At 39.3% G+C, this 26839-nt stretch overlaps 1 protein-coding gene across 9 annotated transcripts in view; it reads left to right on the top strand.

Moving 5' to 3' along the window:
• The window catches only part of Epb41l3 (erythrocyte membrane protein band 4.1 like 3), a 256993-nt gene extending 230983 nt beyond the window's left edge, over positions 1-26010 (top strand). For 4 of the 9 annotated variants that reach the window (XM_042699182.1, XM_042699177.1, XM_042699175.1 and 1 more), the window contains 9 exons: positions 5653-5706; positions 9777-9968; positions 16410-16484; positions 19800-20159; positions 21418-21549; positions 22496-22594; positions 23008-23088; positions 23333-23449; positions 24877-26010. In XM_042699182.1, the coding sequence (XP_042555116.1) occupies positions 5653-5706; positions 9777-9968; positions 16410-16484; positions 19800-20159; positions 21418-21549; positions 22496-22594; positions 23008-23088; positions 23333-23443 (1104 nt within the window). In that variant the 3' untranslated portion in view covers positions 23444-23449; positions 24877-26010. Of the gene's footprint in view, positions 1-5652; positions 5707-9776; positions 9969-16409; positions 16485-16851; positions 16951-19105; positions 19229-19799; positions 20160-21417; positions 21550-22495; positions 22595-23007; positions 23089-23332; positions 23450-24876 lie in introns of all 9 variants that reach the window. The other 5 variants (XM_042699180.1, XM_042699178.1, XM_042699183.1 and 2 more) reach the window with 4 other exon arrangements.
• The last annotated feature ends 829 nt before the right edge of the window (positions 26011-26839 follow it).

The raw sequence follows: 26839 nt of genomic DNA, 5'->3' as shown, positions 1-26839 counted from the left end.
TGTGTACCTCGGCATAGAACACACTTCCCCTGCGTGTTCCGTGCTTCAGTCCGAAACAGTGTTAGCCGGCTGCTGCCATAGTGGTCTGACTTTCAGAGCCTCATTTATTGTTTGTGCCAATATGTTAAGGTTTTGTGTGTTGGGGAAGGGGGTTCAAGCCGGGAGGGGTGGGGTCCCAGGGTTAGGCACAACACCATGTGGACGTAGAAGTCCGGCCAACTCAAAGTTATTCTGCTGCCCGTTGAGTTCTAAATGGGCTGAAGAATCCAACCAGAAATGGATTTCAAATAACCTATTTGCTGCGTAAAAGACCAGGGCTCACTTAGAGATTCTGTTCAGTTCCTTCCTAATAAAGTAAACCACATGTAGGACAGCTAAGTAGCAAGTAGCTTTCATGTTAAATGAGATCAAGGAGACAGGAGAGAGTACCATCCAAAGAGACACCATCACCTGGGAAATTCTGAAATGCCTCTTCAGCCATCTTTGATAGTTCTTGTCCTTGTTACTCTAAGATGGATCCTATTCCACTGTGCATTGGGTCAGAAAGAAGCCTATCAAGGGCTGGGAAGGTGGCTCAGTGGTAGAGTGCTTGCCTTGCATGCATGAGGCCCTGGGTTCGATTCCTCAGCAGCACATAAGCAGGAGGGGGAAAAAAAGCTGGAAGCGGCACTGTGGCTCAAGTGGTAGAGTGGTAGCCTTGAGCTGAAGAGCTGAGGAACAATGCCCAGGCCCAGAGTTCAGGCCCACAACTGGACCCAAAAAATTAAAATTAAAAGAAAGAAGCCTATCGAAGTTTAGCTAGAACAAGACTAGAAAGAACCATATGCGGGACAGTAATGTCTCAATGTAATCAGGAAAAAAGGTTTATTTATGGTTTCTCTGTGTTATTAAAACAAGTCTCACTGGTGCAAATTGTCAGACAGCAGCAATTCTTCAAATCTAGCATAAGGCAGATACTCCCCACATCTGGACTGGGTGGTGAAGTCTTGGAAAGTGGCACTTAGTCAGGTGTGCATATAGTTGAGAAAGAACCAGAGCTTTCAGCCTGCCAGTTTCTTATCCCTCTTATCCAACAAATGGATGCGATAACGTAGCCAGCAACTTTTGCTCTTAAGTTCTCCCCTTTCTCTAAGGCCCTGTGAACAGTACAACCGCTTGACTTCAAACTAAGCACAGGGAAAGGAATAGAAGCTGCCCGCAGAGCCCCTGGCTGTCATGGCCTCACTCTCCTGCCCCTCTCCAGCCCGCTCCAGCTCTCCTATATCCACCAAGCAAGAGCTTTTGTGGCAGGAGACAAGACAAGCAATTCTTAGCATTAAAAAAAGAGAAGTCGGGGCTGGGAAGGTGGCTCAGTGGTAGAGCGCTTGCCTTGCATGCATGAGGCCCTGGGTTCGATTCCTCAGCACCACATAAGAAAAAGAAAAAAGCCGGAAGTGGCGCTGTGGCTCAAGTGGTAGAGCGCTAGCCTTGAGCTGAAGAGCTGAGGGACAGCGCCCAGGCCCAGAGTTCAGGCCCCACGACTGGACCCGAAAAAAAAAAAAAAAGAGAGAGAAGTCACCAAGTCAAAGCAACACTAAAAAAAAGAGTCTATTCAGTTCTGCACACCCCTAGAAGACCTAACTTGAGCAGCCCCTGGGAATACACAGAGCTGCTAAGGTGTTTCAGGACCTGTATTTAGTGGTATCATGACATTGCTGTGTGAAGCAAAAGAGAAAAAAATATATAAATGATCTCAAAGGTGCTCTAAAGTCTTGGCTTTTCCATTTGTTATTGCATAAGAGTTTTTTTCATATGTACATATGTACATACAAATAGGTAACTATTCTTATATCTGGAACATATTTTGAAAACCTCTTTAAATCCAAGGCTTGTATATCAACATTTCTCACAGTACAGTATTATTTAATAGTATAAAACTAGCACCCACTCCAATTAAGAATAGCAGAGTGTCAATAAAGTGGATTTCTAACATGGAGATACATTTTTTCCCCATTAACAGAGCAATGAGTCCTCCTACTAACATAAGCTGGAGAAAAGAAGATTTCTAAATTCTCACTAACTGCTTGAACTTCTGTATAGCCTGCCACACAGATCTTGTGCCTAATCCAGGGAATACATCTTGTAACCCGTGCATGAGAATTAATGTGAAACTTGGGCATGTCTGCATTACATCAGCAAAACAAATCACAGCACCCACTGTTGCAAGCTAGTGACTGAGGGGTGGCAACAACTCAGTCCAAGCTATCCTTGTAATACACACAGCTCTGACTCTGAATTAGCACTGACCACTGTACTCTTCTCTCTCTTTTCTAGCCTCAGTTAGCCTGTGACAGCTTTCCTGTCAAATACAACACCAGGTATATTTGGCCATCTGTTCCATGTAGATTCTGTACCTCAGGTGTTAAGACCTTCATATTCCAAGGTCCACATGAACTAAAGAAATCATATTTAGGTCATTGTACTTTTACGAATTGCCATTTGCTTACATGGCCTATTTTATTCTGTGGACCTCCAGCACTTTGGCTGCTGAGCTAGCTAACTTGTTAACATACAGTTCATCTCTGTCACTTGTGTTTTACAAAAGCACAAATGGTAGTAATTCTTTTCACATTTCTCATCTGTAGTAGCAAATTAATCAGTTTGTCTTTCTCAAGCAAACCCCCTCAGTATAGAAAATCCTAGCCATCTCAAGCTATAGGATAGCCAACCAATCTTATTTTTGCAGAATGAGAAAGAATACCTCAGCATCTTCCAATATACAGAAGAATTTAGCTAACTTGTAACATAGAATGTCATTACATATTAATTTCTAAGTCATTTGTTGATAATACTAAGTAAAAAGAGAGATTGGAAGAATTGATTTATAAACAATTCAAGTTGTGTAAAGATAATTTGTGTGGTAGTTTTGACATGCCATACATTTTGCAATTTTTTGTAGTTGTAGTACACTATACATATAATATTTGCTGTAAATGCTGCTTTATTCAGTTTCCATGACTTCATTTATTGATTGCTTATTGATCAGGCACTATGCTTGTTGACTGACTATATGATAAGTAGGAATTTGAGAGTCTACAGATGATTTGATTCTTTGTTTTAGGGGGATGTTTTTTATATGGGGGGCTCACGATATTGCTTGGATGGCTTTGCACTCTAAATTCTCCTGCCTCCATATTCCAAGTAGCCAGGACAGCAGATGTGTGCTACACTACCTTTACTTGGAAGTGCAAATATGGCAAAGATAGTGTGATAGTGTACATCTAGGAAAATTAGTAATAATTATGCAATATATTGATAACAATATATTATGATTATTATGGGCAACTCTCATTGCTAGCATCAGACAATATATAAAGTACTTGGTCCATTATCCAATATGGTTAGTGCAATTATCTTCCTCAGTTTCCAAGAAGAATTAATTGATTAAGGAATTAATTAAATTATGGATTAAGATATAAAATAGGCCTAATTATCACAGGCTTGAACAACAAGTATTTGAGGGTATGTTAGTCTGATATCAGATGCCCTCACTCTTATCTTCAGCTCAACTCTAATGAAAAGATGTTGGAATGATAATTAAATAAAGTTTAAAACCATAGAAAATAATCCAAAGAGGAGAAAAAATACCTTCAGACCTTTGGGCCTATTTGACACAACTAATTAGGTCAAGAAGCATATATCTTTCTTAGTTTTTCTTTTTTGCCAGTCCTGGGGCTTGAACTCAGAGCCTGGCCGCTGTCCCTGAGCCTCGCTGTGGTCAAGGCTAGCTCTCTATCACTTGAGCCACAGCACCATTTCTCGCTTTTTTGAGTAATTTATTGGAGATAAGAGTCTTGCAGGAACTTTTCTGCCCAGCCTGGCTTTGAACCATGATCCTCAGATCTTAGCCTTCTGAGTAGTTAGGATTAGAGACATGAGCCACTGGTGCCTAGCTTCTTGGTTTTTCTTGAAAGCTTAAAAGATCTTAGTATATTCTATACACTTGAACAGTAGCCTATCTCTTTCTTACTAGTTGAAATTGATCTTTCTATCAGTTTTGGAAGCCATGCTAATATTATAGTAGGGATTACACTTGTAAGAAAACTTAGGTGGTTAGTTACATTTTCTTTACAATCTACTGAAAATTGTTTACATCTTGGCTTGATCGCAAGGTACGACCCTCAGATACACATTCTAATCATGCATTCTAGTTTAGAAGCCCTTTTAGTTTAGAAATGCATAAAGTGGAAGAAACCAGCTTGGCCAGTTACATTGACAGACACAGGACTCTCCTAGTTGTCACTTTTTGTCCTTGTCCTTTGGAGTGAGAAATTTTTATCAGACAGATCTACAGCCATAGAAGACTCAGCTCTGGTTTTTGTTTTCAAAATGTCATGTCTCAGCTGGGCACTGGTGTCTCACATCTATCATGCTAGCTACTTAGAAGGCTGAGATCTGAGGATTCAAAGCTAGCCCAGATAGGAAAATCCATGAGACTCTTATTTCCAGTTAACATGTAAAAACAAAAAAAGCTAGAAGTGGATCCTCAAATGGTAGAGCACCAGCCTTGAACAGAAAAAGTTAAGGGACTGACTTTAAGGTTCTGACTTTAAGCACCCAAAACACACACACACACACACACACACACACACACACACACACACACACACACACACACACACACACACACACACACACACACACACCCTTTGATGAATGGATTTTTCCAATGATTAACATGTAGAGGGAAAATTAGTTATGGATAGAGCAGTTAGACAATACTCCAGTATCCTGTCCATGGCTATACTCTTTTCAAGAACATTTTCAGTCATAAACCTCTTTGAAATAGATTAAAAACCACCTCTGAGATTGCTATTGGAAATCTAGGCTCTATTAAATGCTGTGCTTTGTTTTATTTGTTTTAAATAGATGTCTCTCTCATTCTCTCTCTTTCTCTTTCTCTTGACTATTATTTGCATCATTTGAATGGTATTTCTATCATGAGATATACCTGTTATATTGGAGGGTGGATGCTAAAACAGTCTATTAGCAGGACTATTTGGAAGCTGAGGTACATTTTTCTCCATAAAATATTTGCCTGTGAGTCACTGGCATGTGTTTTTGGTTATCAGGAGGTAATGCAGACGGCCTGGTCGTCATTGATAGATGTAAATTATCCAGTGGTATAAATGAGGGGCTGAAAGTCCAGTGACTGTTACAGTAGCTTCTTATGTCAATTTACATTTTCCTTTATCTTTCAAATATGACATATGACAAGAATAAATAATACGTGTACACCTCAATTTTATTTCATGAAGCATTTTGAGGAGAGCTTTGTTGGGATGTCAGTGAACAGGGTGGGAGGAGAATGACAAATTGGGTTTCCTGAGATGGTGAGGCAGACAGGTCAGGGTGGCCCCGGGCCGTGAGTCAGGCCCTGCAGCTCCTGCAGGCAGTGTGTGCCTCGGGTCTTCCTTGGAGGGGCTCTGCTGATGACCCCTAGCTCTGGCTCTTCCTTTGCTTTGCTTGAACCTGCATTTCTGTGGGAAAGTAGTATGGCCACAGACCCCAGAGAGGGCGCATGAACATCTCTGCCTGTGTGTGCCCTGTTTGACCAGATGGGTTTATTTTCTGTCTCTGCTTCCTTCTGGATCCTGATTATGTGATCCACAGACTGACAGCGAGCAGACTGATACCGCAGCTGATGGGGAAACCACAGCCACGGAGGTGAGTATAATTTTTAAAAAAATAATAAAATAAAAACAAAAAAGGCCTCCTGGCTGGAAGTGACCTAAGGAAAATGCCTTTGCCGTGGGTTATCTCTGCCTGCAGGGATTCTGTGTGTTGTCTTATGGAGTGGAGATAAATTCTAACTTTCAAAATAGGAACTAAATGTGTCTCCTACTGCCTTAGACCAGTGGTTCTCAGCTTCTGGTGTGCATCATCCAGAATCACCTGGAAGGTCCCAGACTTGTGTTTCTCCTTCCAAGCTGCAGAGTATTTACACATCTCACTAATTCCAGCGATGCTGAATGTGTTGCTCTGAGGATTGTGTGTGGGAGACCACCTGCCCAAACAGACAATACCTTTAAAAAGAAAAGAAAGGATTCTCCTATCTCTGATGAGAGGCTGTTTGTGTATGTCAGCAAGGATGAAGGGTCACACTTACTTAGCTTATTGGCTGGAGGTGGATCTGTTTTGACATCCAAATGGTCAAAATATTACTTGTTAAAATAATAATTCTGTTAACTCACTTTTATGGCGTGAGGCTGTAGCATAGTTCACTCATGAGAAATGAGTTCTTGTTAAGGAAAATAAATTAGCAAATGACTATTACTAACTATTGAAAAACTATTAGTATTTTACTGAACAAAATATAATCACATTTCACAGGAGAAATACTGTGCTATTATTTCTCCTTCATTAATCCTTTAAGATACTATATATGTGTGTTATGTCATTTTTAATACTTGCTAGTCTATTTCCCACAGTACTAGCAGAATTTAGCTTATAATATACAATAAATTTTATTTATATTGTGATTTTTTTACAACCAATTATACTGATTTTTCCTAATTGGTTATTTAGGATGAACTAAAATGTAAAATATATCAGTAAAAATGTATCAGTACATCACCTCACTGAAAATGTCTTTGGGAAAAAAAATCCATGATGACATTTTATTGTTTTTTTTTTCCTTTGAAACACCAGAGTTCAATTCACAGTTTAAAAATCATAATTTTTAGAAGTAAAAGATAGCAGTGTAAAACTCTTACCCAGACTTTTGTTCAGTCATGGGTTAATCTGCTATGTCAACTTATTTTTGTGCCAAACATATATTTAACATTACATTTAAACATGATAAGTTAAACAGGACATTCACACAGTGAGACCAAAGCAGGATATTCTGAGGAGAGGATCACAAAGGCTCAATAACTATATGAATATGATCATATAAGATGATACTTAATGAAATGAGCTCCAAGAAATGGAAACAAGAGATATTTTAGTTTACTTTTTGTGGGCTTTTTTTCTATTTTTCCCCTTTGTTGCTGTTTTTTATTTCTGTACTTTTTGTCTTGTGTGTTGGGGAAGGCAAGGAGGGAAGCACAGAAACAGTGGGACAAAGGGTGAACTAATTCAGTAGTGATACTCACTAGATGCCATGTTGAAAGTGAACTATACAACTGTGAGGGAAAGGGGCTCAGGAAGGAAAAGACTGGGAGAAAATAGGGAGGGGGTGACACTGTTCAAAAATAAATGTACTCATTACCTGATTTATGTAATTGCAACCCCTCTGTACATCACCTTTACAATAGAAATTAAAATTTACCATCTACAGCCATACCACCCTGAAGGTGGCCGATCTCATCTGATCTCGGAAGCTAAGGAGGGTCGGGCCTGGTTAGTACTTGGATGGAAGAAATTAAAATTTACCAAAAAATTTTACACCTGTTTTGTAACCTATACCTACAGTATAAATACACTCCAAAAATGTCATCAAAATCCTAATCTATACCAGAAATGGAAAGTGTTTTCATGATAATGCTTTAGGTTTGTATGACAATTTTAAATTTTATTATATAACTTCTTTACTTTATTGTTATTATAGAGGTGATGTACAGAGGGATTACAATTACATGAGTATGGTAATGAGTTTATTTCCTTTGGTACAGTACCATGTGTTCTCTCACTCTCTCCCAGTTCCTCTCTCTTATCACCTCCCACAAGTTATATAGTTCACGTTCATCAGTGTCCAGTGTCCAGTGAACTCCACTGCTGGGCTTTTTCACCCTTTTTCCCTTGAGTTCTGTGCCCTCCCCCACACCTTCCCATGAATACAAAGCATACAAGTGAATACCTAACTAGATTGAGAAGCCTAAAAATAGAGTGGAGAGTTTGGAGCCACTACAGACTTAATAATTAGCATCCCAGCAGCACCGCACCAGTGTCCTGTGGTCCTTTTCACACTGCCCTTTGTTCACCTGGCCATTGTAGCACTAATACCCTGTGGAATGTGTAGCAGAGGGAGGCACCCTTATCTCTAGGCCTGGACACTGTTCCCTGAGCTCTTCAGCTCCAGGCAAGCGCTCTACTGCTTGAGCCAAAGCACCGCTTCCAAGGAAACTTTCTTGAGTGTGACTTTGTTCTCAATTTCACTTTGGGTCTCTGCTTGGAACACAAATCCCAGGCCCTGGGTCAGAGAGCCATGATGAGAAACTGTCTTACATGCAGGTATTCGTGCCTTGCCCAGCTCAACTCATGCTCAGAGAAGTCCAAGAATTAGATCCTTAAACTAGAAAGCCAAGGATAATGAAGTCGTTTTGAGATTTAATATATGTATATATGTATGGATATTTTTCTAAAACTCAAAAACTCTTCTGTTCTCATTTTTTAAAAATGGTAGTCGATGGCAGTTGATTTTTTTTAGCTTTCCTACTAAACTCATATCAGTCTTTCCTCCTTAAATTTTCCTTTGGATTTAAGAAAACCAGTGTACCAGGAAAGGAGGTTGGTGTTGCAAGGACCTCCTTGTAAAATTATATGAACCTCAGCTCTCTGGTCCTCAAATTAGAGGTTGTAATAACTAAATTCACGAGATTTATTGTGAGGATTCATATATTACAAGAAGCAGGCATTATGTGTAATAATAACCACACATCGGAATTATAATGAGACTCCCCATATTTCTGGGATCACTTAGTGTCCAGTAAGGACAACCTACCAACAGCTCTGCCCCCACCTTCCCAAACATATATATCCACTTGTCCAATTGCCAGCTGCCCATGGAGCCAGGAAACGTTAACTCCTCTGTTCTTATTCAGCATCATAATATGTGTGATAAGAGTTTTGTGCTTTGTACATAAGAAAGAATTGCATTCGCATGAAAGAGCACACCAGTATCCATACTTAGGAACTTTATATGAGCCAGTTTTTCAATCTTAGAGAATTCCATGGTAAGACTTTATTTCCCACTCTTTCTTGATGCTGGCAAGTCGGACCAGGAGGAAGATGCAGAGCTCAAAGCACAGGTAGAAAAATGAAAATAAACCAAAACCCAATTTGTGATAAGCCATTGTTTGTCTATGGATTCAGGTCTCTCCGCATGCTCTGTAGCTTTTAACATGTCTCTGGTGCATTGCATAGGATGACATGTTCCCTTGACTACTATGTCCCTTACTTTTTTTCCTTTTCTTTTCTCCACTTTTTTCAGAATAGTCTGATTAAGCGAATAAAGGGTGAAAATGTGTATGTCAAACATAGTAATCTTATGTTAGAGGTTGGTATTGGTATATACCAGTGCATGTTCGTGTGTGTATGTGTGTGTTTTCCTTCTGTGGCACACCTGTGGGCTCATACCATGATGCATGAACTTTGTGCTCACCTGTTAGAAGTGGGGATGACTTCTTCTTTTTACTTACTCTGACTCCTAATTATCTCTTAGAAATAGATCCCTTTTCCTGGATATGTATTTATTTTCATTCTTTCCAGTTACATGTAAATTAAGCTCCTGCCAGTTTACCTTTTAAATTTTTCCTTGTTTTGTAATTTCAGATGCTTGTGTGAAACTAGATTTTTTTTTTCTTTTCTTTGTCTCTTCTCTCTAGAAATACTACATTTTCGCCAGAGTATTTGTGGCAATGTCATGATCCCTAATCAATATTCAGTTTTCTTTTGATTACTAATCAGATTTATATTGCTCATTTTTGTTTGGTTGGTTAGTTTTAAGAAGAAAGAGAGCTGAAAGGAAAACATACAGAAGATTAACTGTTGGATTCTTTGCATTTTGCATCCAGGAGCTAGATAAAACTCAGGATGAACTGATGAAGCATCAAACCAATATTAGTGAGCTGAAAAGAACCTTTTTAGAAACCTCAACAGACACTGCCATAACAAATGAATGGGAGAAGAGGCTTTCTACCTCCCCGGTGCGACTGGCTGCCAGGCAGGAGGATGCGCCCATGATTGAACCACTTGTACCTGAAGAGGTCAGTATCCAATCTGGGGATGGAATTGTCTTCCAGTCACTGATATCACTTCTCTTAGAACAGGGAAAATTGATTTGACCAGCTTCTGAGTAGAGAAGCTCATTTCTCATGGAAGGAAAACCACCACCAAGTAAAATAAGCAGTTGACTGGAGCAAGAGTAATGACATTAGGTGGTTCTGAGAATCACCAAGAAGCCACAGGGAGACAGTAGTGCAAATCAGCTGATTCCAATCACACATCTAGATTATATAGCTAGAAGAGGCTAAGATACTATCTTAAGTAAAATCACACTTTTTGGATATACATTCTTCTGCTTTGAGAAAATGCCCTGAAAATATACTGGTATGTTTCTATCTATTGCAAAATGTCTACTCTTTGGAAGTTTAGCTCAAATGGTAGAGCACCAGCTGTAGATGATAAAGCCAAATGAAAGCTTAGGGTTCAAGCCCCAATATTGCCTTTTCCCCACAAAAAATGATTGACTACTGTTTAGTGACTAGAAGTTAGTAGAATTTCAGAATACATTTTACTCTGATATACTACACCAGGCTTTTGAATCTTTTACTTCGTTTATATTTATAATTTGCTATTTTTTCTAATTTATAATTGGTATTTATTTTAATGAACAAAACAGAGAATAGAAATTTCTTTTTAAGTAGGGAAAATTTTCTTTAAATGTATGACAGAGTGAGGATACAATTATTTCAACATCCATTATATTGCTGTAGTATTGACTGTACTGTTTCCTGTTAGATTCCATTATTATATTCTCTGTCTATCTGTGTGTCTGTCTCTCTTGTTTCTCTCTCTCTCTCTCTCTCTCTCTCTCTCTCTCTCTCTCTCTCTCTCTCTCTCTCTGCCTTTTTTTTGGTACCAGTACTGGGGTTTGAACTCAGGGCTTTTGGACACTGTCCCTCTCTGTTTTCACTCAAAGGTGGTATTCTGCCACTTGAACCACAACTCCACTTTCAGCTTTTTATTGATTAATTAGAGGTCAGAGTCTCATGGACTTTTCTGCCCTGGCTGGCTTCAAATTTTGATCCTTTGATCTCAACTTCATAATTAGCTAGGAATGCTAGAAGTGCAAGTTTGAGACACTGGCACCAGGCTCCCTTTGTTTTGAAAACCACATCTTTCGTGCTTTGTATCTATTAACATCCATCTTCTAAAGACCTCTTTATTGTGAACTATTTGTCCAGGAAGCTGAGACAGAATAGAAATGGAGAGAGACCTTTGTATACTCAAAGCAGTCTATATGCAATCCTAAAACAAGAGTCAAATTACCTCCATTGTTGATCATTTTCTAAGCCTCCTCTGAAAGCTATTTATAAAATGTTGCCAACACATCTCTATCACAGCCAGTCCCAGGTCTAGCTGGCTAGATAGAAATACTTACCCATTTGGCTTACTTTGAAAAGTATTTATGCACAATAAATGGAAAATAATATTACCAAAATATGCCTGGTACCATTGAATATCAGTGCTATTCAAATTACTTGAGTTTCAAGACACAAACATTTTATATCTAGTTTAAGTATTAAAGCTCTTATATTACTAAGGATATCACTTTATGAATTATGCTATCACAAATTCAATTGTAATTGGCCAGGTTTGCCTTACTTTGTTTTTGCCCTCTTTTTTAGAAATAACATGCTGGCTCTAAAGATATCAGATGCTGGGTTAAATTACAAACATACAAAATAAAAAAGTCACTTAGGAGACAGCTAGGGAAAGAATGTCATCATCCAAAAAGAAACGTACTCTTTACCTGACTTGTATAAATGTAACCCCTCTGTACATTACCCTTATAATAACAATTTTAAAAGATATTAAAAAGAAAATAGAATAAAAAAGCCACCCAAAGAAAAACAAACAAACAAAAGGAAGCCAAATATTTAGTCACACACTAATAGTTGTCAGGTGATAGCCATTTTGAATGAAATATTAGATTATAACTTAGGGAAGTTAATAAGGGCATTTGAAAAGTCAAAGCCATTATATTCACAATTTTTTAACTTCTAATTAAATCCTGAATCTTAGAGAACAATATTAGGTGAATCCCAAAAGCATTAAAACTTTAAACAGATAATATTTTGACAACACTGAACTTTCTTTAGATGTTGATGTCATTTATATGTGTGTGCTAAAACAATGGAGAAGGCCAAGAAAAGAAACATGTTCCCCACAGAAAGGCAACACATTTAGGTGTTTAAATAAGAGATCCAAAGGTGACTTCTCTACTAAGTTGTATGTGAGACATCAATGCTGCTATGCTAGTATGCACAGATGAAATGGCAGGTGGTGTTAGGCTAAACTCTAAACAAGACTGGTTGAATGTAACTATCAAAAGAGCTTTAAGTCTCAAAAGAAGAGAGCTTTCTTTAGGTGGTCAGATTATCACTGGACAGCAGGGCCAGGTAGAAAGGCCGCCGTATCCCCTTCTGTTTCTCCCCGACCCCCAGGATCTGATGGTCATCAGTGATGGCCAAGGTTTCCAGTGAGGGCCCTTGTAGCCTTAAACCAGAAAGTTTTCATGCTATAAATTGTTGCCAATTTCTATATTAAAAACATAGCTTCTACTACTAGTTTTAGAAACTGCAGCAAAGATCACCTTACTCTCCAGCAGGTCTAAATAAAATATAGTGATTTAAGAAATATATTATGGGGGGGGGTGTAGTCATAGAGATGGGAGGGCAGGGATGATTAGGGGAAAAACAAAGGAGGAGGCAACAATGCTTGATAAGAAATGTACTTATTACCTTGCTCATGTAATTGTAAACCCTCTGTATGGTATTTTCACAATAAAAAAAACTTATTTAAAGAAAGTATATTACTTAATTTAATGTCACTCTATTATTTAATATAAACCACTTTAATCAAACTAATCAACCAAAAAGAGGCCTACTTATTTCCAAATAGAAATGTTTGACTTATTTTTTTAAATTGACACCCCCAATTTAAGTAATACTATTAATGTTAACATCAAGAAGAAATGTAAATCAGTGACACTAAACTTATGAGCCCAAGTTTAGTTAGGTTTAGTTTTGGTTTTTAATTTATATCAGTGCTAAACTATTGGGGGGGTAAAAAGTGTAATGACCATTGATTTTATTTGTTACATGTATGGTACTTGATTTTTTTATTTTAATTATTCATTCTGCAAAATGTCACCCACTTATGAACAGTTAGGAGAAAATTAGGATCAGAAATACATATGCACTAATAATGATTATATATATATTTTTTTTTTGTCAGTCGTGGGGCTTGAACTCTGGGCCTGGGCGCTGTCCCTCAGTTCTTCAGCTCAAGGTGAGCGCTCTACCACTTGAGCTACAGCGCCACTTCCAGTTTTCTGGTGGTTTATTGGAGATAGGAGTCTCACGGTCTCTCCTGCCCGGGCTGGCTTTGAACCGCGATCCTCAGATCTCAGCCTCCTGAGTAGCTAGGATTACAGGCGTGAGCCACCAGCACCCAGCTCTAATAATGATTATTATGGCCTAGAAACTATATATGTTTATCATATATAAAAATGGGAATTCGATTGTCAGTGGTTTCAAGTGTTTGAGTTAATAGCAGATAAGTAGCAACAGAAAAAACTGAAGCGCTGTTCACATTGGAAAGCAGGGCCCACCAAATAGGTTAGGTGTGTGGTCTATGCCAGGTTCCATGTGTATGGCTGCCCACAAACATTCCCCACAATGGCCTTATGATGCTCTTAGGCCTAGCCCATGCATCGTTTAGTGGTTACTTGAAACAAGAAGTTTCAAACCAAGATTTTTTAAATCCATACCCAGTAATACCTCTGCAGTGCCAATATTGTCCTCTTCTTTGTGTGAGTAGATTCGCAGTTGTGCTCACTGTATAATAGTGAATATGATGTTTATCATATACTATATATAATGTAGTTCCTTGAGCTAGATTGAGCAAGATTCCTTGACTCCCATTATTCCTAAATTCTATATTTTTAAATTCATCTACTCCCTAAAATTTACTTGTAGAAACTTAGCTGACAAAGAATGAATGACAACAACTGTGTGAATAAGACCTTATTTCCCAAGTGTAACATGAGTGTGATTTTGATTTTTTTTTTTGGTGGTGGGGGGTCGGTCGTGGGGCTTGAACTCTGGGCCTGGGCACTGTCCCTGCACTCTTCAGCTCAAGGCGAGCGCTCTACCTCTTGAGCCACAGCGCCACTTCCGGTTTTCCGAGTGGTTTATTGGAAATAAGAGTCTCGTGGACTTTCCTGCCTGGGCTGGCGTTGAACTATGATCCTCAGATCTCAGCCTCTTGAGTAGCTAGGGTTACAGGCCTGAGCCACCAGCGCCCGGCAAGTGTGATTTTTTTTACAAGCCTAAATGAAATGATTGGTATATCTGACTATATTCTAACCTCTGATAAATGTACATTTTTAAAATACCAAGCTCTCTTATCAAGTACCTCTTCATTCTCCTAGGAGGTGAATTTAATTCTAAAATTTATCCCCTTATGTTTTCTGTTTCTGTCATTGATAGACATAGTTGAATGTAGCCAGTGCTGACATTTCCAATGACAAGACGTAGATATTTTTTAAAAATTAATGTGGGAACAGCAGCATATGCTGAAAACCACTGGGCATTTTCTTAAAGCTTTTATCTTAGGAATGTTATTAGATCAGTGATTGTAATTAGAGGTCAAGTACTATTATTCTGAAAAGTATCTGCAGTTTGGACTCTTTCTCCATTCTGTGTGAAAAATTGAGAATATGATCGAAAGAGTTTTTTAATGCACATTTTAATGATCCACATTTTAACAATTGTGCATTTTTGTCTTTTCCAATAGTTTCCTCCACAATTACAGCAGGACAAGAATTTGTTTCTCCTTTGAGAATAGGTTACTCATCTGACATTAGAAAGTGTCAGCAGAGAATGGTGTTGTTGAAATTTATTAGCAGGTCCTGCAGGAGAATATTCCAGATGTTCTCCTACAACCTCTTGACAAATGATTCAATATCGTACTTACAGATAGATTAGTAAACAGTTTGTGCTCATAAAATTATATTGTTTAGAATAAGATCTTTTTTATGTTTTATTGTAAAAATAGTATACAGAGGGGTTACAGTTACATGAGTAAGGTAATGAGTACATGTCCTATTGAGCATTGTATAATGATAAGATCTTTTTAAAGAGTTCCATTTTTCTAGAAACCTAGTTTTCTCAGATTAATTTTTTAGTTTAATTTTCCAAAATATCCTTTCTGCCCCTTGTCTGGTAAGATGAAGGGATTTCAACTTTTGGCTCACTATTTGAGTTATGTCTATCTAATACCAAACAGAGGAATTGAAAATAGCTTAAAAATAAATGGCAATGCCAGATGCTGGTGTTTCATGCCTGTAATCCTAGCTACTCAGGAAGCTGAGATCCGAGGACTGAGATTCGAAGCCAGCCCCAGAAGTAAGTCCATAAGACTTTTATCTCCAACTACCAGAAATAGAGCATAGTTCAAAGTGGCAAAGCCCTAGCCTTGAGCAAATGAGCTCAGGGACAGTGCCTAGGCCCTGAGTTCAAGTCCCACAACCAACATTAAATAAATACATGTTTCTTAGTTCTATGTTTTAAGGAAAAATATTTGAGGTTAACTTTTAAAAATTATTCTCAATATTACACATGTTCAACTAAAGCTTAGTTTACTTATGGTACCAAAAAAAAGGTAGAAAGCTGAGCTCTAGTGGTTCAGGTCTATAATCCTAGCTACTCAGGAGTCTGAGATCTGAGGATCAAGGTTCAAAGCCTGCCCAAGCAGGAAAGTCGTGAAACTCCTATTTCCAATTAATCAGCAAAAATCCAGAAGTGGAGGTGTGGCTCAAGTGGTAAAGCATCAGCCTTGAACAGAAAAGCCATAGAAGAGCACATACCCTGAGTTCAAGGCACTACTGTCAAGTGCACAAACACACACACACAAGTCAATGCAATTAAGGGCCATACACTAACCTGGTGGGCATTTCTCTTCCCCCACACTGGGCAGCACAGGAATTGTGGACTCCACCAAATGTTTATCAGAGGTAGAAGTGAGAGTAGATTCCTAACATACACTTTTTAATTTCCGCACATTTTGTTTCATTAGTGCTGACTTTGATGGTAAGTAATACAGACACTTTAAACATCATGAAACTTTGTGTATAGCTCTTTTTTATTCTGTGTTTTGTAGAAATATGTTGCACGAACAACCAAGTTTCAGAAATGGTCATTACCTTCTGAATTTAACTAAGAATAGTTTATATCCTTGCAGTTTATATCCTTGCAAAGAAAAAGAAATAAATGATTGAATGTATGTGTATCTACTCATATACATATATATATATGTATATATATATGAAAGGACAGGACTCTTCCTAACTTGCCTTTTTGGAAACTCTCTACCTGTCTACTTCCTCCTCTCCACCCCAACCCCTTCTATTCAAACAGACCAAAGAAGAAAGAGAAAGTTCTGAAAAAGTTATATTTTTGCAACAAGGAAGTTCTCCATTTCTTGGGTCTCAGGTAAAAAAAAAAAAATTAAAAAGGATTTCTCCAAAAAGAATTGTTCTTCAAATATCAGTGTCTAATGAAAGTGTGTTAGTTTTTATCTTTTAGAAATTTTCTTGTTTTAAACTAAGGTAGATTTGTTACATTGCCATAGCTTCTGGGGAAGGAATTTTCTTAGAATGTTAGTTATTGGTTCGGCATCTCTATGACTTTTGCTTCTAGGTCATTCTGTCTGTAAATTACCACTGAAGCTTTATTATTGCTTATCTTGATAGAAATCTCTGTAAAACTTTTCATTGTCTGTATTCACCCAGAATGGTGCTAATTTAGATGACCTTGACTGATTTTGGAAATTCTGAACTTGTATTGGTTTTCCCACTAGCCAAGTATGCTTAAGAAAATCCAGAAAGGAGGCTCGGCAGAATCTGTGTCCACGTCTCATCAAATAATTTTCCAGAAAACTATTCCATCCACCCTAGAGGTTATTTTTTCAATTAAGATCATTTAACTCAACTGACATGTACATCAATCTCTGTACACATTTTTCTCATAACATACATTTTGATTCAAGAATTCAGTTATAACCAATACAAAAATAGGGAGCATACTAGATTAAAATGTGAACCAAGGCATTCATCTGTTCCTGTTGCATTTCCTGCCCTCTATAACATAGGAGATGGGTCAGCATTAAGCTATCACATCCTATCAGATTTTCCCGAAGGCAAAGATTTCATAACTATCCATTGCCTGGTAACTAACACTAAAGAAAGTGGAAATGAAGCTACACAGACAATGGACTTCTGTTATAATTAAAACTGGAACACTGTACAGACCTCTAAGACTCATTTATACAAGGATCCAGTAGTGTCCCACCAATGGGATTATTATTACATGGATTGACTTCCTGAGGTCAAGAAGTACAATTTATTAACATGTAAAATGGTATTTACAGAAAGTTATAGTGTTGGCAAGTAGTGAGACTATCGTACTATATTTAACATGGAAAACTATACTTTCAGCGTTCACACACCGAAATCTGAATGACTTGTACAGTGACCTCAGGAATGTTATCTAATCTGGAAATGCACATTAATCATTGTACCATAGGGCCAGTAAGTTTCTTTTGAAATTCACCATCAGACCATCTTCCTATTTAAGGAAATCTGAAATTGCAAGCCTGCTTCCCAAAATGTATTCCACATGGAAGGTTGTAGTCAACTCAGATGAGAAAAGATTGCAGCCATAATTACTAGATCCAATCCCACTACAAACCTGCATGTAGCTCTCACCCTCATTTTCTTAAAGGATTCTTATTTTAGAAGTGAGATGTCATCAGAATATCTAATTTAGCTTTTATATTTCAAATATAGGGCACAGAGGATTGGGTTATTGTAGACAAAATACCCACTGAGGTAGTTGATGGTGATTCGAAAAAGATCGTGACTTACAAGGTGGTGATGTTGAGCAGTAGAACTGGTGACAGTGCCCTCCCTGCCGAAGTGCTAAAGTCTAGTGCTATTGAAATGCATAGCTTTGATGACTTGGCCCAAGAAATGCAACTGAAAGAAGAGAGCAAGCAAAAAATATACACACTTGGAAAATCCTATGACACCGTCTCTGGCAGGATTGTTACTATGACTGGGAAAGGTAAAGAGGGGGAAAGAGTGATTCAGCCCTCCACATCGGAAGCTCTGCAGAAAATGGAGAGAGGTGGGTCAGAATCAGGGAAGGTGGGCCCTGTCCTGGCAGAGTATGAAGTCCTGGAAACCCTTTCCGATGAGAAATCCAAGCGAGGCCCAGAGGCACAAAGTGCAAAGCGAAAATTGTCAGAATCCCTGGCACCCATCAAAGAAGCGGAGTCTCGGAGGCAGAGTCCTGAGGAAGATGAACTTCAGAAGACTCCAATGCTGAGCCAGGATGTGTCCACTCACCTCCACACGGACAGCAAGCGATCCAGCAAGATGGAGCAGGTACAAGACAGTGAAGTCTTGAAAGTGGGACTCTTCGGTCCCCGGAGGAAGAGCCTGTCCGAGTGGAGATACTCCCAGGAACCGGCCTTCACAGTTGCTACTGCTCATTACGTCACTGAGTCGTCAGCATCCCGAGTAGTGGTAACCAGTGGCTCTCAATCGGCTTAAGATTCCAGCATGACATCTTTTGAGGCAGTACCCTTACACCCTGAACCCTTCCGTTTCTCTTGCTGCTTGGCTTTATGTTGGAAGCAGCCAACCCAGCTTTTTTAGTTGTTTTTTGTTTTTTTTTTTTTAATTTCCTAGTTAAATCAACACTGCAGTTCAAAGTCAGCATTAAAACACTTTATTTTTTATTTCCAGCTTCCCTTCCCAAGATGTGATAATGTTGCTGTAGCTTGCAATGAAAGGCGGAAAAATTGATCTGCTTAAGTCAGCACTACCCTAATCCTAATAACTCTCTCTGCTTTAGCAAACAAGAGCTCATGGTCACCCTCGTTTGCTATTTTATTTACCATTCTTTTCTGTTTTCCAACTCTGTATGGTGGATTCCTCATTCCTTCTCCCTGTTTCCTCTGCCTTGATTCTAACAAGCTTTGAACGTATCTCTCGCTCCCTCTCTCTTTCTCTCGTGCTTGACTTTGCTTTGTTTCTTTGTTCTCTCAGACTAAGCAGTCTTCTGGGGAAAAGCTCATGGATGGCTCTGAAATCTTCAGTCTATTAGAGTCTGCAAGAAAGCCAACAGAATTCATAGGAGGGGTCACGTCTACTTCCCAAAGCTGGGTCCAGGTGGCCTTTTGCTCCTTACTCAGTGTTTTTCTATGTGGCCATTTGCTTTGCTTTGTGTCTTTGTGGTGGGTGGGTGGTACCTGGGTTTTGCATCTAAGAAGCTTTGCGTTCACATGTCCTCTGTGATTGTCTTTTGTACCTGTTTGCATGGTTGTCCAATGTCTTTTGTTCTATTTCAAGAATGTACCTCACGTATCCATAATGAAAGCATGTTGAAAAATTTTCATAGCATTTGATACTTAGAAACGTTAGGTCTCATTCATTCATTGGGTCTAAGAAACTGGGCAGGCAAAGCCACCATGAAGGTACTAGATGCTCTGTTATGTTTTATTTGCATATTTTACTGTTTTCTCTTTCTTCTGTGGATGCTCTGATGTACCATCACAGGGTCTGGTGTGTTGGATGACCTGTATCAGAGCTTCTAACAGGAGGAATGAAAGCCGGTTCATGTTTCTTATCAGTGTTTGTGTTTATAAGCACTTGCTGTTGACTTTAGGAAGCGAATGTTGTCTCTAGAGTTTTGAGGTTTATTTTGATCTTTGATTATGGACACCATAATCTTCCCACACAGAAAGTGGAAACGAAAACCGAGTCCAGTGAAATGGAGACGGAAACCACCACCTCACACCGCCAGCCCCACAGTACTGAGAAGGTGGTACAGGAAACGGTGCAGGTGGAGGAGAGACGTGTGTTGAATGTCCATGCCAGTGGGGATGCCGGGGACGTGGGAGATGCCACGTCCATGGATGCTTCCGGTACGAAAGAGAAGGAGCCTTCTCCTCAGATGGAAGGGGCCAAAGAGGAAGGAGGGGGAAGCGATAAAGCTACCTCTGAACAGGAAGAGACAGCCACTGCTTCCCACAAGCAAGTGGAGGAGCAGGGCTCAGCAGTCCACGCTTCTGAAGTTTCAGAACCAAAGTCCCACTTGGAGGTAAGTGGTAGTTAATGTTACTGTAAGCATTAAAACTAACACAGTTGGGGGGGGGGGGGGATATGGGAAGGGATAGGAAGGGGAAACAAAGGAAGAAGCAACAATGCTTGATAAGAAATATGCTCATTATCTTGCCCATGTAATTGTAACTCCTCTGTACGGTATTTTCATAATAAAAATTTTAAAAAAACTAACATAGTAATGCTCTGGATGTTAGGTCAGTGTAAAAGTGGAACTGAATTGAATTCTCTATTTGTTGCATGTGTGGTTGGTTTGGTTTTTGTCTTATTCCATTCTTGCATAGCATGTAGGGTTCTCATGCTGGTTTTCTGCTCTGGGTTGACATGCAAACAGATCTATTGCTTATCAATAATATAATGCTTCAGGAAGTGGTTTCTATTATTGAACTTAAAATTGGTAGTAGAGCTGAGACTAGACTAGTGAGCCAAGACTAGAAAAGTTGATTTTCAATCACATACAGAGGAACCAAAAACTAAGCCCACCCAAGGTCTAAGTGCCAGAACTCTTTATCACCTTGTATTCATATTCTCAAAGTGTTTGGGGGTCAGGGATAATGCTTATATATTTATTCCTTTATTCTAGGTTATTAAGTAAAAAGTTTATTTATGGTTTTATTCTATTTTACGATTAGTATACATGTGAGATTGAGAGGGAGGAACTTACAAACAAAACAGTTTACTTCAAATTTCCTGTAAGATGTTTTTGTTACCTAGAACATTCCATTTTTAAATGCAGTGGAACTATGTATAGTGGCTCACACTGTAATCCCAGATACTTAAGATGCTGAAAACTGGAGAATCATGGTTTAAGACCAGGCAAAAGGTTTGTGAAGCCTCTATCTCAATGAATTAAAAAATAACCTGGGCATAATGGTGTGTGCCTGTTAGCTAAGCAGAAAGAAAGCAGAAATAACACTACTGAAATCTTAGCCTAGGCAGACTACAAGACCCTATTTGAAAATTAAAGAAAAATGGGCTGTGAGTGTGGCTCATGCAGCAGAGCACCTGCCTAGCAAGCATAAGATACTGAGCTCAAAAAAGAGAAATGCAGTGTAATTTAAGGCTGATCTATATTTACTTTATGCTTCATTTCTCAACTTGCCACACCATATAATGTATAAACATTTCACATTAGCCTGTACTTCTATCAAGTACTAAACTACCAAGGATTAGAAAGAAAAACAAAACTGTTTGTAGAAGCTATAATAACCCCTTGCTTACTTCTCTCATTGACACAGACTTCAACTGTGAAGATGGAAACCACGAGTTCAGGCAGCATTTCACCAGGAGGAGTAAAGCTAGACATTTCTACCAAGGAAGTGCCAGTGGTCCACACAGAAACAAAAACCATCACGTATGAATCATCCCAGGTATGACAATCTATGAAGACCTGAGTCCTGGACGTTTACATTTGACTCTCTTTTGTGGCTTTGAATTCTGGTATAACCACACAATGTTTCACTCAGGAGACTTGACGGGACCCCACAGCCATGCCATCTTTTGTCAAGAATAGTACGGTAATCATAGTCTTACTGCCAGCCGTGGCACAGCGACTTAGCCAGAACTCCCAGTATCTCAAAACACAAGGGAAATTCAAAAGACTAGTTCTGTAGCCAAAGATAAAGAAAAATACTCACATTTTGAATGCACTTTTTTTTGGCGGGGGGGTCCGATTGTGGGGCCTGTTCTCTGGGCCTGGGCGCTGTCCCTCAGCTCTTCAGCTCAAGGCTAGCGCTCTACCACTTGAGCCACAGCGCCACTTCCGGCTTTTTTCTTTTTGCTTATGTGGTACTAAGGAATCAAACCCAGGGCCTCAGGCATGCAAGGCAAGCACTTTACCACTGAGCCACCTTCCCAGCCCCTGAATGCACTTATTTTTAAGGACCATTAACTCTGACTTTGCTTAGTTCTTTCTCTTAGGAGCAAGTTCCATTTATGTTTGAGCTGAAGTGAGTAGGGGAAAGAGTCCAGTTTCCTGATTGTGGGGGACGGGTTCCAGAACCCCTATGGATACCAAAATCTTTGGATGCTCAGTTTCACATCCTTCTATGTACTTTAAGTCATCTCAGGATGACTTTCAGCACAAAACTCAATGTAAATTCTATGCAGATCATTGCTATACTATATTGTTTAAGGCACAACTTCTATCCATGCCCAGACTGTTTTTCTCTGATTATTTTGATCTGTGGTTAGTTGAATCCCCAGATGTAAAGCCTGTGTATCCAGAGGGCTGACTCACTAATGCTTTAAATAACATAGCAAACTCATGAAAAGGAAATGTAAACACCTGGCTGTGACATCTGTTTGCTTGCTAAGGTCGATTCTGGGGCTGATCTGGAGCCAGGAGTGCTAATGAGTGCACAGACCATCACATCTGAAACTACCAGTACCACCACCACCACACACATCACCAAAGTAAGTGGGAACCTTTAGCATGCTCCTTGAGAGCTCAAGAGAGAAGCTTGCTCACAACCTCTGACAAATTGCAAGCCAATAGTTACTTGCCTGCTGGGGAGCTTTCCAACTTCCATAGTTACCATGCATTTGTCTCATGTGCTACTTTCTGGGTTGGAATAGAATATTCTTTCTGCTATTCTGTGCTTAATGGCTCGCTCTGGTATTGGACATGGAGCAGTCCTACCAGAAATACTGGTCACCAAACCCAAAGAGCTCCACTCTATCCTCCTTTCAGAATTACATGTTACATAACCACCATAGACTCCTGTTTTAGATGGGACTGCACACTGTCACCATTTTCTGCCCTGACCCCTGTGGAGCATAATGGCTCCTGCTAGTGAATAGATTCCTTGCTTCTTTGTTTCCTTCAGACTGTGAAAGGAGGCATTTCAGAGACACGAATTGAGAAGCGAATCGTCATCACAGGAGATGCAGACATTGACCATGACCAGGTAAGATGTGTGAGTTGTGAATTCCCTGCAGAGAGGCGAAGACCACCCCAACGCTATTCTTCTGGTGCAGCCTGTATTCTAAAACACTTTCTGAATTAATGATTTTCAATTCCTCTCGTAATCACTGTTACCTCATTTGTAAATTGTGGGTATGGATTTTAGCTCATAAGTCTACATGCTGCTACTGCTCACGCATGTCCTACCTCCTCTTTGTTTTTACCCTTCTGTGATTTCCTGGGGATAGGCGCTGGCTCAGGCAATTAAAGAGGCCAAAGAGCAGCACCCTGACATGTCAGTGACCAAGGTAGTGGTCCATAAAGAGACAGAAATCACACCAGAAGATGGAGAGGATTGACTAGAGGTAAGAGGTGATGTTGATTTTGTAGGCTGGCCTAACCTGGCATGTGGCATGGGTCACTTCCTCCCATCTCTCACCTAATCCCTCCTCTCCCTTTTCCTCTTGCTGGCATTGGTGGAACTGGTTACTAAGTGAAAGGAGAATCTGCTTGTGAGTACCTAGTTGTCTAGGGTTTGCAAGTTCCCTCCTTGCATCTATTGCCAGTTAGAGGAAAAGGGAAACGCAAGAGTCGTCGTTTGCATGGGCTCATCACGCTTCTCTTTTAATCCAGGCTTTTTTCATTTTCCAAATTTAAAATATCAAATTTGATTTCACTTGCCATGTGGCCTAATCAGAACTAAAGCAGTTTTGTTCTCAGAGGTTCAATCTGTATGTTCTTACAACTTAGGGAAATTAAATACACTGCTTTCTCCCTTTGATAACATCATCCTTTGGAAGCTTACTCAACAGTGTTTGGTAACAGCTTGTTTGTGCTTTGGTTTGGAGGAGGGGTGGTTAATTTGAAGCCTAAACACTTGCTTTCTCTTTTGGATGGCTTTATATTTCTTGTATTCCTTGGAATACTTATTCCTTGGAATATTTATGTGCTAGTATGTCCCAGGAGGAGGCAAAACATAGCTTTGGTGGTCCTGTTTTCCTCTAGAAAGTGCATGCCTTGACAGTTGCTGTGTGGCCAGCATGGTGAGCAGACCTTGTTGTCTGTGTGTGCACAGTCATGCCATGTATATGACCTGCTGTGCAAGCACTCGTGGGGCCATGAGCATCCTTAGAGCACTTGGAATGCTGAATGCAACAGCAGCACTGCTATCTGCACATGTGTTTACAGGGCAGAACAATGGAGAGACTTCATAAGGAAGTGCTCTAAAGGGTTTCTGAAACATTTGGATTGATGAGTAACACCTCTTAGAAAAGCAATGCTAAATTCAATCTTCAAATTTATAATCTATTTTGTAGGTGAAATACAAAGACTTTCTTCAGTGGGCTTCAGCTACTTAGTGATATTGTAATTATGTAAAAGAAACTCTGTTATACAGAGCTGGGCACTTGTGGCTCATGTAATTCCAGCTACTCAGGAGGCTGAGATTGGAGGATCATAGTTCAAAGGCAGCCTGAGCAGGAAAGTCTGTGAGATTCTAATTTTCAGTTCATCAACAGGAAGCCAGAAATAAAGCTGTGACTCCAATGATAGAGCATTAGCCTCGAGAAAACCAAAAACCAAAAACTAAAAGACAGCACCTGGGTACAGAATGCAAGTCCCAGCTCCAGCACCAAAACAAAAATTAATTATAAGCCTTATCATGGAAACTGATTTAGGAAGAAATATGACAATATCTTGTCAAAAAATGTTCCAAGATACTTTTCTGTGGCCTTGATCTGAGCAAAGTTCTTAAGATTTCAAATGTGTAACTAATGAAATCTCTTTTCTACAGGAATAACTTAGCTTGCACATGAATCCAGTCATGCAAACCATTAGGAAAACCAGAGCCTTTATGGACTTCCCTCTTCTAACCCAACTGACTTGTATCTGTCTGTGGAAAATTCCGTTCCAGAAGAATTGACCTTGATTATTAATAAAGACACTGACAGAGAGATCTTCCCATAATAAAGCAATCTGAATCAGCATCACTAAACTGATACTGCATGAAGCAACGGTAAAATTACAAAAGAGCAGCATTTTTAATTTTCACAAAATGTCTCAGTTTTCAACTCTTACCTGCACGTTCATAACCGACAATATAAACCGTGATCTCATGTAACACATAAACAACTCACGCCTTTCATAGTTTATCGTTATTAAAGTCTCCACACACAAAAAATGGCAACTTCTTAGGTGACAAATCTTTGGTTTACAGATTAAATGAAGATTACCCTAAAATGCTAGAAGCTGTCTAGGTCTGGTATCTCAAGTTTATTCCAGATTAGATGTGCCAATACCAAGTTTATTGAGTAAACAACTTGAATCTTGTACTTGTTTCACCTGGTTTTATTATTCTCATTCATATGCAGTAATGACTCTCTGACCCTCTGGAAATATTTAATGCTTATAATATTGCTTTGTGTATTTCATTTAATTTGTTATATGGTGGTACCAAGTTTTAGCACATTCATGTGATTTCTTCCTTGTTGTTCGCTTTGGTCCACGTTCAATATAGAAAGCTTCTTGGAGTTTCCTAACAACCCCTAAATATGTAAATCATCACTTGTTTTGGGAAGAAAACCTATGTTTTGTTAGTTTACAAGATTATGGAATTTCACTGAAATCCTGTTGGGCTTCTATTGCTTTGTATTCTTTCTTTGTTTCTTTTTCCTTGTATTTTTTTTTCATTCATTTTCTTTTTTGACTTGAAGAAAAGGTGTTTTAGTTCCAAATCTGGTCCATATTTACAATCTAGTTCAGAGCCAAGCCTTAAACTGTACAGAATTTCCACTGTAATTAAAACTATTTGTGTTTAGTTATAAATAGCCTTTGAAAAGATATATTCTCCATTCCCTGTCAGCCACATCACAGCCCATGGTGAATGATGTTACTGCATAGCAAAATAAAAATGGCAAATGCATTGAAAGCTCTCATTTTTCACGTTGAATAATTTCAGTGGTTTGTCCTTAGCTTAAAGTTAATATTTGCATGGTGTCAAAAGCCTCAGTCCATCTGCCTTGAAGAAATATCCTTTCTGTGCTGATAAAGAATAACATACAGCTGGGTGCTGATGGCTCACACCAGTAATCCTAGCTACTCAAGAGGCTGAGATCAGAGGATCATGGTTCAAAGCCAGCCCAGGCAGGATAGTCCATAAGACTCTTATCTCCAATTAACACCAAAAAGCCAGAAGTAGAGCTGTGGCTCAAGTAGTAGAGCATTAGCCTTGAACAAAAGAGCTCAGGGAGGGCTGGGAAGGGGGCTCAGTGGTAGAGCATTGCCTTGCATGCATGAGGCCCTGTGTTTGATTCCTCAGGACCACATAAGCAGGGAAAAAAAAGCCGGAAGTGGTGCTGTGGCTCAAGTGGTAGAGCGCTAGCCTTGAGCTGAAGAGCTGAGGGACAGCGCCCAGGCCCAGAGTTCAGGCCCACGACCGGACCCCCCCAAAAAAAAAAACTAAGGGACAGTGCCCCTACCCTGAGTTCAAGCCCCAGGATAGATACACACACACACACACACACACACACACACACACACACAGAATAGTACATACAGGACCGTTGGAGAGATTAGAGATGGACCATTGGAAAGGTTAAAGATGATAGCAAAATACATTTATAATCTAGTTGCATACAATGGCTTCTACTAAAGACATTGCAGAATGTTATTTTCAAATTACCACTTTTACTACAAAGGGATTGTGCTTCTGATGCTTTCAGTGTACCAAGAAGTCACCTATCATTCTGACACAAATG

This window comes from Dipodomys spectabilis, unplaced genomic scaffold (assembly GCF_019054845.1).
Source record: "Dipodomys spectabilis isolate Male_0828 unplaced genomic scaffold, ASM1905484v1 ptg000235l, whole genome shotgun sequence".
In the NCBI taxonomy this organism is placed as follows: domain Eukaryota; kingdom Metazoa; phylum Chordata; class Mammalia; order Rodentia; family Heteromyidae; genus Dipodomys; species Dipodomys spectabilis.
This window is presented reverse-complemented; position numbering and strand designations above follow the sequence as displayed.